This window comes from Peromyscus leucopus, chromosome 2 (assembly GCF_004664715.2).
Source record: "Peromyscus leucopus breed LL Stock chromosome 2, UCI_PerLeu_2.1, whole genome shotgun sequence".
Taxonomy (NCBI): Eukaryota; Metazoa; Chordata; class Mammalia; order Rodentia; family Cricetidae; genus Peromyscus; species Peromyscus leucopus.
This window is the reverse complement of record NC_051064.1, coordinates 63,139,548-63,153,415: the sequence shown is the minus strand read 5'-3', so window position 1 is coordinate 63,153,415 and position 13,868 is coordinate 63,139,548. Positions and strand designations below refer to the sequence as shown.

General features: G+C 42.2%; 1 protein-coding gene across 7 annotated transcripts in view; it reads right to left on the bottom strand.

Moving 5' to 3' along the window:
• Positions 1-1,431: 1,431 nt before the first annotated feature.
• Positions 1,432-13,868, bottom strand: part of Lpar1 (lysophosphatidic acid receptor 1) — a 125,822-nt gene continuing 113,385 nt past the window's right edge. For all 7 annotated transcript variants that reach the window (XM_028857772.2, XM_028857774.2, XM_037202631.1 and 4 more), the window contains one exon: positions 1,432-3,852. In XM_028857772.2, coding sequence (XP_028713605.1) covers positions 3,551-3,852 — 302 coding nt within the window. In that variant the 3' untranslated portion in view covers positions 1,432-3,550. The remainder of the gene's footprint in view (positions 3,853-13,868) is intronic.

Here is a 13,868-nt window from a genome sequence, read left to right as displayed (position 1 = left end):
TCTACCTCAAGATCCAGCTCTACCACTCTTGGGCAGATACCCAAAGGTCGCTTCATCCTACCACAGAGACACATGCTCAACCATGTTCATTGCTGCTCTATTCATACTAGCTAAAAATGGGAAAGAATGTAGATGTCCCTCCATAGAAGAATAGATAAAGAAAATACGGTACATTTACACAGTGGTACATTTATTCAGTCATTAAAAAAATAAAATCCAAAGGTAAATGGATGGGACTAGAAAAAAAAAAATCCTGAGTGACATATCCCAAACCCAGTGGATTAGCTCTTAAGTCAATAATAACCAAGCTATAATCCATAGAACCACAGAGGTTTGGTATAGAGTTAGTAATGGGGGGGGCAAGCACAGATAGATGTCATTAGGAAAGGGAAATAGAGTACAGTTATGGATGTATGGGGAGTGAAATGGGAAGATCAAATGGTGAGGGGAGACTGGGAAAATGAGGGAGGGAATATGGGGAAAGACAGCTAAAATTAAGGGCTGTTTGAGGAGTGGTATGGAAACCTAATATGGTAGAAGCTTACTAAAATATATACATAGATGAAAGCAACCTAAATGAAATCACCAAACAACGACTATCTCTTGTCACCAATGAAGCTATCAATTTTGGAATTAAGCTACATCTAATTGAGTTGTTGGACTAAGGGGTCCCATAGCAATTCCCAAACAACCCAGGATATTGCCAAGTCTATAGGTTGCTCTCCAAAAACTGACACCAAGGCCTCATTGCTAAAGCCAATACCTACCCAACTCACTGAACATGGAGAAGTTGAGAGTGAGAGACCTTGGAGCACTCAGCCCCAAACAGGAGGTCTCCATCAAATCCCTCACCTCAGGGATCAGGGAACCCTGCAGAGGAGGAGGCAGAAAGAGTGTGAGAGCCAGGAGTAATGGAGAAGACAAGGCCCTCTAAATCAACATGATCAAAGCTCATATGAACTCACAGAGGCTGGAGCAGCCTGCACAGGACCTGCAAGAGTCTGCACCAGGACCTTTACACATACGTTATGGTAGCTCCCAGTATAGTATTTGTATGGGATTCCTGAGTGTGCGAACAAGTGGGTCTCTGTTTCTTGTGCCTTCTCTTGGGATCTTTTCCTTGTGTTTATTTGTTTTGTTCAATTCTGATACTTTTAGTTTTTGTTTTATCCTACTATATTGTGTTTATTTTATTTAAAATAAATAAATAATAAAAAAAAATCTCTTGGAAACGCCTCGCTCTAGCAGCCACCCTGTTGGAGTAGCACGTCCTTCATGGATCTCATGGGACAGGAACCCGTCTCTCAGCTGGAGGAACAGTTGCTGCTTCACCTCAGACTGTTAAGTTAAAGAAGGTTGGAGAGGGAAGACATCATGGGACAAGCCAGAAGTTTTCTGAACAACAGAAACAGCACTGACAAGAACCACACATTGCCAAACACTGATTGAGAATGATTTATTAGGGTCCAATTAGTATGCATTTCAATTCAAATAATCCTTATCGCCCCCAAAAAATGGCATTAATAAAAGTCCAAGTTCATTTCACTCATTTCCAGAATAAAACTTCTGCATTTTGTGTAAACTCTGAGCGAAATCTTTTTCCTGCTAACTGGCTCTCCACCTACTTTTTTTTTGTTCACCAGACACATTTCATGGGCCTTCCCTCTGTGCAGACAAGGGCCACACTTCCCCTTCCCCTTCCCTTTCCCTAGAATGCCACCCTCTTCAGGACTTCTTTCTCTCAAACATCCTCCTGACCTTCCCACACCTGCTTCAGGGCTGTATTTCTTCCTCATTTCTCCTTTCAGCACACCAATAGGGCCACCAGTCACCCGGACAATGTACCAGGCATCTCTGAGGACGATTATCTATTGGGCGATTGCTGGAGATACACACACAGCAGCCAGTTGCTAACAGACCCCACCCAGGCTACTTAGTAGAGCAATGCTGGACTCATTTCTGTGATTTCTTTGTGTTTTCTTCAATTCGACGTGACAACCGTGTCTGCCAAGAATGGGGTCACCATTCCCTCAAAACACGAGAGGGAAATCACTAGCTACATTAGGTCATCTTGGTTATTGGGAAACATCTTGTTAAGAAGTCATTCTCAACTTGAGTAACCACTGTGTTTCTTCTGTAAAAAGGTAACTTTAGGGACATTTACACTGCCACTCCTGCAGTTTGAAAGTAGAATGTCCCTTTTTATAAAGTGAAAACACATGAGGACATTTCACATTTTAAAAAGTAGGTCCTTCATGGGAATAGGTCCTAAGTAAATAATCAACGATACTGGCAAAGTTTTATGTACACAAGATTCTTCCAATATTATAATAATGAAAATTTTAAAAAAAATCTAGTCAACAATACAGGAATGGTTAAATAAACTGAGCTGTATCCATTAAATGGAATATTATATGGCTGCTAACACTGTTTTTGTAAAAAAAAAAAAAAAAAAAAAAAAACGTAATAATAATGCCATAGGAAAACCTAGCAATTCTGAAAGAAAAAGTTACAAAAAAATTTACAATATCATTCCAATTATGTAAAAAAAAGTATATAATATATGTCTGTAGGCATACATGCATGAGCTGGTAAAGATGGCTACCTCTGGGTTGTTATATCAGTAATCTTTCTTTTCTTATTCTTTCTCACACAGTTCTGCAATTTTCAAGTTTTCTATATTAAGTATGTATTATTTAATAACTTGGAAAACCACAGGCTTTAAAAAAAAATCTGCTAATGTCCTGGCAATAAGAATGCACTTGGGTGTCTTAACTACACGGTGACAGTACTACCACACTTCATCTTCTCTCAGGTTTTTAGAGTATACACTCTTTGGGTGATAAGCTCACACTCCCTGCCTTTCATGCCTGTTCCAATACCTTAAAAGGTAAAGGAGTGAGGATATTGTTTCTTCCACAGCCCAAATGAATACTGATTTTTACTAGATTCTTCTATCCCCTAGAAGAGTTAAAATATTATCCTTTCATCTTTAAAGAAAAACATACTGTATACACATGCCACATGCTTGCTTTCTAAACAAACACAAAAAAACATTCTAATTTACAGTTTTCCTCCATAGTGGAAAAAAAATTCTCCTATGTCAATTTAACAGTCTTTTCAACCAGAAACACGCTGACAGGAATAAACATACTTATTAAGTGAAATGTATCCTCCAGAGTTTCTTGTTTTGTATTTTAAAGGGGAAGCCTGTATGAAGTCGTGCACTCAATTTGGCAGATTTCTCTTCTGGCTTAGGCCAAACCACACAAAATCTTTTAAGTCTAGCTGGTGAAGGCTACACGGTCACCCCAGAGTCTGTTTCTGAGTTCCACTGCAAGACATACACTTTCTATTTTCCAAAGAAGAAGGAGGGGGGGTGCCACATAGGTTCATCCCCAGGCTATGTCAAGTCTCTTGGGTCTAGGGACAAATACTGCCATTGGTTAGTGTTTAAGTACAGGAGTAGCTTCCTCTCCTCTGGCTCCCCACCTTGCCCTGGCAATAGGGGTGGGGGTTCACAGCTTCACAGAGGCTGGCTGGCTTCCTTCTAAACCACAGAGTGGTCATTGCTGTGAGCTCCAGCCAGAATGGTGTGGTTGAGGGAGGAGGCTGAGCGGTCGGAGCCTTCCGTGGGGCCATTGGCGTTCTCACTGCGCTGGCAGCAGAGGATCTGCCTGAAGGTGGCGCTCATCTCTTTGTCACGGTAGGAGTAGATGATGGGGTTCATGGCGGAGTTGAACTCGGCGAGGAGGAGGAAGAACTTCTCATAGGCCAGGACGTTGCACTGTGGGCAACACACATCCAGCAGTAACAAGACCAGTCCCGGTGTCCAGCAGATAATAAAGGCACCTATGGCGACAGGGGAGGGATCAAGTATTAGAAGGAGAATAATGAATATCATTATGAAATGTGTAACCAAAAGGGACATGATCTCAGGTCTGTGTGCAAATCCTGAGACCAGAGCCACCAATCATGGAGACAACTGAAATGTTTGCTTCGGCAATAGAAGAAATAGTCACCTTAATAATGTGCTGTTGATTCAAGTCCTAGCTAAACCTGAGGGTGTATGACATATGAACACTTTTGAACAGACCACAGAGTTTGATGAATAGCTGTTCCATGAGAAAATGCATTAGGAATATACACTACTACATAAGTTCTTAAAAACTAAAATCTCATACAGGCATGGTTTCGGGGGAGGGGCAAAAGGTAGACATTAATGACACAAGCCTCCAGGTTTATTGAAGATGCAGTTTCTATTTTCTGTTTACCAGTGCACAAATCATTGCTGTCCCTTTTAGGGAACTAGGTGTTTAAGCAAATTGAACTTTTGTCTCATTTTTCTCATCTGAAAAACATACGTGGTCTATTTACCTCTTGGAGTTGGCTATAGAATGTAAAGGAATGCTAAGAAAATAATCACCCAGTGTACATTAACAGCCCCAACAACAACGTTGTTGTTATTCCAAGATCTGTGGCGTGTAAACAGCAGCTTCCAGTGATGAATGTTTTTGTTTTTAACCCAGCAATCAAAGTTCTGGCATACACTTTATAAATGATAACTCACCTAAGCTGCACATATAACAAGCAAACTGAAACCCCACTGTACAAACAGAGAAACTGAGACCCAGAAGGTTTAAATGCCTCACTTAAAAGATCACTGCACTGGAAAGGGGTAAACAAGAGGCAAACCCCAGATTTTCTACTCTTGCTGCCTGGCTCTGGAGTCCACATTCCTGAAAGTACTACATTATCCTTCCACTCTTCTCGACTTGTAAAGTTAAATATTTGTAACCAAATTTTATGTCTCAGCTGTTTTCTAACTTAGATCAACTCTCTGCTTTCTCCCCCGCAACTACTCTGCATTATTAAGATTTTTCTATAGTCACAAGTGGTTTGGAAATTCAGATGGTAAAAGATATGCCATCTTATTTAGTTTCTGAGATCACTTTCCATTTGGAGCTAAGGGAACGTGTAAGTCATGAGATGATTAATTAGCCTTGATCACTATATTATCTTAGCATGTACTGGAGGGTCTTCTACTGAAGGAATATGGTAGCCAGGGGGGCAGTGTATGCTATTATTCGTCAGCTAAGAGGCCCCATGTTGGATAAACAGCTATCTAGTAGACAGAGGGTGAGTCGGGAGAAGCCTCACACGCATTTGGATCTTTATATCCACACAGTTACACAGAGTGGTGCTGGCCTCGGTGGGTGTAAACTTAGACTGGAGTACTCAGCTTGGATCAGTCTCAAGGATTGGTTTTCATAAAAAGTAAAACTAAGTCACAAATGTGACTTAGTCTCCAAACAGCCAGCATTGAATAGGAGCTTGCCTTCCTTCCTTCCTTCCTTCCTTCCTTCCTTCCTTCCTTCCTTCCTTCCTTCCTTCCTTCCTCCCTCCCTCCCTCCCTCCCTCCCTCCTCTCTCTCTCTCTCTCTCTCTCTCTCTCTCTCTCTGAACCTATTCAGCAGGGAAATACAAATAAAGCAAGAAGAAAAGTCCTCCATAAAGCTCTTTGTTCTGTAACACTAGTGTGTATTGGTTTGAAACCGCTGTTCACTTTGAAGACCATCCAAGGTGCTTCATTTTTCTTATAAATTCAATACTCTCGACTCTCCTCAGAGAGTGAAAACAATATTCCAAATATCAGCAGATAATAGCCAGACCACTATCTGAACCTTAATAAAAGTGTTAACAGAGCCTTCATTCCAAGCCCTTGAATTTCCTTTATTGAAAATCACTCAGAAAGCTAAACATGAAGGGAAATCAAAGGAATGCCTCTTGGGTTTCAGAAATAATGCCTTATTCATTGAGAAGCCAGGAAAGAAATTATTCTCAGGGTGGAAAATGCTTGGATGGAAAATCCACGGTCCCTTTATTCATCTACTTGGAACACACACACACACACACACACACACACACACACACACACACACACACACCCGGGAATGGGAAAGCAATCCTAAAAGTTCCTTTTCCCTTTTCCTTTATTAAAGCTCTATTTGAGCTTACCTGGCTCCAAGCACAGGCAGATACATTTGAAAGAAAACAGCCTCTGTTCCCTGTTGGCAACACAAGGGGAAGCCCTTCGAGTACAGTTGCTCAGTCTGCTTGACTTTGACCAGAAAAGGATTCAAACACAATCACAGGTTGTTTACGGTTCCTCCCAATGCTCAAATTCAAGAAGAGCAGTCTGTTTAGGAAGGAGATGGCTCTAGAAATGAGACTTTGCACTTAACTTTTAGACAAAAAAAAAAAAAAAAAAAAAAAAAGTCAGGCAGTGGTGGCACATGTCTTTAATTCCAGCACTTGGCAGGCAAAGGCAGGCAGATCTCTGAGTTAGAGACAAGCCTAGTCTCCAGGACAGCCAAGGCTGCATAGAGAGAGACCCTGTCTTGAAAAAAATCAAAAAACAAAAAACAAAACAAAAAAAAAAAAAAACAAAAACAAACAAACAAAAAAAGCACCCTGTTAGATTTGGCCACAGGAAGTGGGAAATGCCACAGCCTGACAGGAGCCAGCTATGTGAACACTTTGTGAGGAAACTCAGAGTCCTCTTCATTCTTCACAGGAAGGGACTGGTTTTAGAACTGTGATTAGGCCTGACCACATTGTCTCAGAGTCTTCAAGACTCAATCAAGTGTCTTCATGATACACAGTTGACAGCCTCAGAAATCCACATTGAAAACCAGTCAGAGGGACCTTTCCCACCCTCCTTCCCTTCTCTTTCTCAGGGGTGTCTTGATCAAGCTGACCTAAAGACAACAGTATATTCTAGAAGGGGAACAGGGGGCCTGGAAAAGTCCAAGGTGACTGAGCTCCTAAGTCATAGTGAATGGTAGTTTGAAATCAAATTTGCTCAAGTGACAAGTTTACCTCTGTGCTTCTAAGAACGAAAGCCTCATCCATTTTTATTTCCTTTTTTAAAATAAGTAGACAACTCTAACTGAGTTGGGTCATCCAGCTCCATGTGTGCATGATGGACCACATCCAGTCTGCAGATTTGGATGTGCACACACAAGCACATGTGTAGAGATGTGCTGATGAGTTGAACAGAACCCCCATGTCGGTATCTGTAAAGCAGAGAAGCAGCAGCTCTCTTCCTACCCCACAGGGCACGAGGAGCAATGGGCAAATGTCCCTTCCACTGTCCGCCTCCCAGTTTTTGAGTGTCGCAGATGAGGAAGCTTGTGCATACGGCTCTGGGGTAGATCCTCAGCACAGAAGAACATGAAAGCATGATATGAGCCATGAAGAGCTGGGGTTTACAGAGCTACCCACATTGCCAGATAGTCCCAGGACTCACAGTTAGGCATGGAAGGAAACGAAGAAGGAAGAGAGAGAGGGAGCAGAAGGGAGCCACTCAGCTGTAGGTGGCTCTGCGGCTTCTCAGCTCCATACTTCACCGCATGGGAAATAAAAATAATATAGAATTCCCGTGGCAAGGCTGCTTTTGGTGTTCTCTTTATTTGGCATATCTCTGACGGCAGATTCTCTACAGACCAAGGCACACAACCAAAGAATGGTATTCAACAGTATGAAAGAGAGGAAGTACAAATAGTTTGTGGTTACATATTGTAAAACCAGAAGTGGCAGAAGATAAGGTGTCCAAGGCCAGGAAAACCCTGTGTATCTGGCTAAGACGTTCATTTTCCAGCTTAGCACTGGTTCTCAGCCTGAATGGCATATAATAATAATGCAGATGGGAACTTGTAAGGAATAATGACCTTCATTTTAATCTCATTGGCCTCAACTGCCAGATTTTCATTTCAAAAACAGATTGGTGACAGTGGAAGAAGAACATGACCAAGATAAGTAGAATGTGTGTGTGTGTGTGTGTGTGTGTGTGTGTGTATGTGCACACACGCACATGTGCATATATATGTATGTATATATACTCGGTTATTTCTAGTTTCTAAAATAGGAGTAAGTAGAGCCCAAATCAGGGCAGCAACACCGGGAAAGCAGTGTAGACTGGGAAAGTATTTGTGAGGCTGTCCTCCACCTGATGGTGAGGAAGAGGGAGAGTCTGCCATGACTTCTGGGTTTTCAACTTGAATGAAGCATGAACAGTACCTTTTGTGGAGGGAGGAAACGAGAGAAAGTGCTAGGTTGGCGTTCTGTTGGTGGAAGTGGGGAGCAACAGTTGACAGTCTCGGTAGTCTCGTGTGGTGTGTTTTGTCTGAGGCGCCTGAAGGATATCAGAGGGGATGCCTTCAAGTCACCCCGCTAAGCTCCTGGGAGACTGAGTCTGGGGAGCCTTGACTCAGTGTGCAGAAAGATCCCCCTGACTGGTCTCGGTCACGAGGAAGATGGGGGTGGGAGGCTATTCAAAAAATGTCTGAGGGTTGCCTTTCCCTGGACAAGCTGCAATTCCTTCTTACACATCTGTCAAAGCAATCCTGGAGGGCCTGGTGCCCACATAAATGGAAAGAGAGGTGCTGGAATGTTGGTCCAAGAGGCAGGGAGGGAGGGGCAGCTTTGGAACAACAGGTCACAGCTGCAGACCACGGTCCTATAACCACACCATGCCTCCGACCACACAACCCACCAGACCCACCTGCGGCACGAAGCTCACCACCTGCTCTCCCAATCAGCTGCTTCTCTGCAGTGGCTCTCTCCTAACCAGTTGATCTTCGATTCTTTGCTTTCATATGGAGCACAAAAACCAAAGCTAAAGAAAAATCAGGCAGCAGGGGCCAGAGAAGACCCCTAGAAAGAGAGCCCAAGATTTTGGATGAGCAAAGCAGAAAGCATTACCAGTCTGGGCTGGCAAAATTGTGTTTTCATAAAAAATTCAGGAATTCCACAGGTCTGGACAAGTCAAGGTAAATCAATTCTACAGCAGCCCTGCACCCAAGTTAACCTCTCCGTGACTTTATTCTTTTCATTTCTCTAACAGGGACTTCAAACATTTTTTTCTTTCTCCTAGTGCCATTGAATTTGTGTATTCCCTTGGGGAAGCCCAGTTAGATCCCAGAATCCATTCCAATTTCAGTTCATCTCTGAAGGTCCATTGTGATTCTGCTGTAACAGTTCTTATCTAACATGTCTTAAAAGAATCTCAGGTACTTCTGGGATGTTTTGATCACACTATGATACTCTCAAGACTGCTAGTAAAGTTTACTTTGAATCAGTGGGTGGAGCTAGCCACTAGCTGACTAAAATTAACCATAGAGGTTTTGGAGGACCCAGAACATGTATAGCAACTCAGGAAGTAGTGGGGAGGGGCTAAGAAAGATTCTCAGCCTTTTAGATGGAGGACTGAGAGAGAGGAGGTCTCTGGTTGCTTCTCCATGGCTTCTTTGATCATTCAAGTTCTTACCCTGACTCCTGAGTTTTTATTGATAAAGAATACTTAGATTAATTAGATAAACGCTTCAGGTAGTGAATCTTAGACATAATAAAGCTTATTCCTCTGTCCAGTAGCTAAGGGGTCATTATGATGTAACTATATGGGGTATGTTTAGGCAGTAATGGGGACTGAACCCAGAGCCTCATGCATGCTAAGCAAATGCTTTACAGTGAGATAGACCCCAACGCCTTTCAACATTATTTTGAGAGTGACTCTTACCAGGCTGCCCAGGAGGACCCTGAGCTAGAATAATCTAGCCTAAGTGGGTCTTGAACTTGCAATCTTCCTACCTCAGCCTCCCGGTTGTTGGGATTCCAGGTTTGTGCCACCAGTCCCAGCTTGTGATGGCCTTTGGAGATGAAAGCTTTTTCTAGAAGACTAACCTAGACTGTCATATATTGTTTTTCCTGTCCACTGAAAAGAATTAATTCATATGTTTTATGTCTGCCCTTTATAAAAAGATTTTGTTTTTAATCATGGGCATGCTTGTCTGTGTGAATGGATGCCATGTTTGTGGGTACCTATGGAAGCCAGGTGTTGAATCCCCTGGAGCTTGAGTTACAGGCTGTTGTGAGCTGCCTGACGTGGCTGCTGGGAATGAAAACCAGCTCCCTTGTGAGAATCATCTATGTTCTTACCCACTGGGCCAGCTCGCCAGCCCTGTGTCGTGACATCTATCTTAATACCAATTTCACTCCACCTAGTCAGTGTCAACATTTCCACTTCTGTTTTGTAACCATTGTGCATGTTTGTGTGTGTGCATGTATGTGTGTGTGTGCGCGCGTGCGTGTGTGTGTGCGCGCGTGCGTGTGTGTGTGTGTGTGTGTGTGTGTGTGTGTCGGTGTGTGTGTGTGTGTCTGTGTGTCTGTGTGTGTTCTTATGTGTGAAGGTGGTTGCAGCCGTGCCATATTGCATGTATGGAAGTCAAAGGAGTGTGTGTGTGTGTGTGTGTGTCTGTGTGTGTGTGTGTTCTTATGTATGAAGGTGGCTGCAGCTGTGCATGTATGGAAGTCAGAGGACCATCTCAGGCATTGGTCCTCACCTCCTACCTTGTTTGAGGCAGGGCCTCTCTTGTTCACTGCTGCATGTACCCAGCTAGCTGGCAGAGTGGGAGTTACTAGATGTATTGCTGTTACTAGATGTCTAGATGTGGAATGCTATAGTCTAGATCTGGGCTGCCTCCCAAAGGTCCATGTGGTAAATAAAGGCTTAGTTGCCATGGCATTATGGAATTCTTGTCTTTTCCCTCCCCCATTTGCAAGAGTCCATGTAACCACTTTCTTCCTAGAAAGTGTGCATGAGCTGGCAGGTGTTTTCTCTCAGGGCACGGTGCTCGAGAATGGAGCACTGCAGGCATGACACCTGATGGCACTTCCTCTCTATTTGCTGATACATGGCCTTCTTTCCTTCTCAACCGTCACGTGGCACTGACTTCCTGCTTCCTAGACACAACACCTTCTCAGCGGCCGTTAGTGCGCCACTGCCCGTCCCATTCCCAGTTACCCACCCCTCCGTCCATCTGACTCCCACTCAGTCTCCAGCTGTCACTGCTTTCAGGGCGCCTCCCACCATGAAGTCAAAACCCCTTTCCTCAGTTCTCAGCACTCTGCGACCCTCAATGGTGAAGCATCACACTTGTCATTCCGTGTTTACAGGATCGATATTGGTTACAATTTCCCCTGCCACCAGGCCATCTCTGCTCTCCACTGGACAGTATCCTGTAAAGATTTACTGAATGAATCTTCTTTTCTAAAATCAGTAAATAAAGAACATGCATCATCCCACAAGAAAGTCTGCTTATCAAACTCTTTTCTTACACATGCCTATGTGAAATGTCAATTTATTTACTTTCACTCAGGAAATCACTAACGTTACCAGGGAACATCGATTCAGATATACTGTCTTTGTTCAAAGTTGTTGTTTGGCTCTTAGTGGGCGGTTTTATTAAGAAGTATTCCATTTTTATTCTGAGTGACTTTCTAGCTATTCTTTTTGTTCCTTGGGGATGACTTTTATAATAGATACTGGATATTTTTAGAATCTACATTCAAGTATGACTGATTCCTTACTTTTCTTTTGTATTTTCACATCTTGCTTTTTACTTGGCAACTAGGAAGGCATGCTGGACTTCCTTTCCAGGATCAATATTGGGTCTTTAGCTGTTGTTTGTCTATTTTGTTGCTGGGTAATTCAGGCTTTTTGTCAGTGATGGGGAATAGAAAACTAATTTATTTTTCATTTTAAGGGATGATTTCTTTTTTTGTGAGCAGTATTTTCATATAGTAATGCATCCTAACTTAGTCAATAAAATAGTGTCCTCCATCTTTTATAGATGTCAACTAGAACCCATTAGAAGCCAGTTTGTTTCTTATACTAACACGACTTCTATGTAAGCTGTCACTTTATCTTCAGCTGCACTGGAGGGCACCATGCTTTGGGGAGTGACTTCCCATTGGGGGAAAAATGTCTACATAGAGGACTGCTTATTTGGAGAGGATGGTATAATGAACTGCCACCAAAGCTGGTATTTTGCCTATACCTATATATCCAGTGATGGCAATCTGGTGTGTAGGCAAATGCAGTTAGATAACCACCTGAAGAGAGGAGAACAGGAAACACACATACACAATAATTAAGTCAGAGAGAAGCAGCATGGCCATCTGGTCAGCTCCAGGATACACAGGGCCATACATCTTTTAAGCACACACACACACACTACTTCCACCAGCAGCTAAGACACTCAGGAATAGAACATGACATTTGAGGTCTCTGTGAGCACACAAAACAGGAAATTATTGAATTTACCTTCAACAGAACAAACTGTACAGTAGTCTAAACCATGTTAAGAGGGGTCACCACCTGTCCCCTCCTCCCTGTATATACTTTCTCAAGTATATCCACCTCCGTCTCAAAGTAAAGATGTAGCAGGAGTTGAGGCTACAGACTTACCAGAGTGTAATTGCCCACCAATAACCAAACATTAATGCCACCCTACAGCCTTACAAAAGATTTTTCTAAAAACTCTTAGATCTCCCAGGAAAATTATTGTTGTCAATTCTAGACGGACATCAGCTAACTTCAAAAGTAGCACTAAAGTTACAGCATGACTATAGCCCAGCTGTTACCAAGGTGATTTGAATAATATTTATCCCGTTCAAGGGATAAATGAACTCCCCAAAATCTTTCCCTTGCAAAAGTTCAACACGAAACAGGAAGTTTATAATTGGTTTTGCAACATATTTAATTTTTAGCTATAAATTAAGAGTCTTCCAAATGATGCGCATCTAAACAAGTACTGAAATTTGGCTGAAAATGCTCATAGATTATAGCGAGGGACAAAATCCAATGGATTTTAATCTTGTACTTCATGAACTACTTGCATGGACCAACACGACATGTACTACTTAGAGGGAAATTTCAAAGGCACAGAAACGTAATGGAAATTTCACTTACTTGTCTTTTTACTGCCAAAGGGGGGAAAAACAGAGTTTGGTCCAAAAGCAAATATTTTGTGTGTTCTTTGCAACCTAAAAATGTTTATTACTTGTATTCTTTTCCTAGTGTCCAAAAGACATGAAAAGAAGAATGGCTGAAACTGTCAATGTGATTGTTTTTTTGGAGATCTGTTGAGTCTCCTCTGGCTGCCAGAAGTCCTGGGTTGACCTTTCCAAAGCACAGATTCCTGGCAGAGTGGGAGGGAGGTACTGTCTGTTCTGCTACAATATGATAGCTGTGTGCTGAAGATATCTCCTGTTATCAAAAATGTTTGAATCTTTTTAAAGGACAGGTTTAAAAAATGTAAAAAGAAAGACTTATGAAAAGCAATTATTCAAATGAGAAGTGGGTGTTAGGGGTGTTCATGATCAAGATTTTCATATCTATGACTATAAGTAATTTTTTGGCATGAACATCAGTTATTTAATTACAGGTGTTGAATGAAACCCAGAGGCTCAGCCCTGACAAAAGCAACTTTCAATGCAATCCAGTAAATTCTCATAGCACAGAAAACCTAAGCAACATCACTCTTTTCTAAATGCTTTAAAGATAAACTGTTGGGCTGGAGAGGTAGCTTGGGGATTAAGAAAACTACTGACTGCTCTTCCAGAGGACCAGGGTTCAATTTCCAGTGCCCACGTGGTGTCTCACAACTGTCTGTAACTCCAGTTCCAGGGGATCCGACAGCCTCTTCTGGCCTCCTCTAGAACCAGGCATGGATGTGGAACACATACATGCAGACAGAACATTCATACAGACAAAATAAATACACTTTAAGACATAGGTTGCAGCAATATCATTTCTGAGAATTTATCCTATAAATGCATCCACCTACTGTACAAGTCATGTATAATTCAGGAATTATTTGAAATACTGTTTATTCAAAAGATTAAGAATAACACACTGCCATAGAAAATAAAACAAATCACATTGTAGATAAAAAGTGGACTCATTCAATTTCTAAGAGCCGGATACTCTGTCTTTATTGCTACCAAATGAGCTCAAAAAATTGC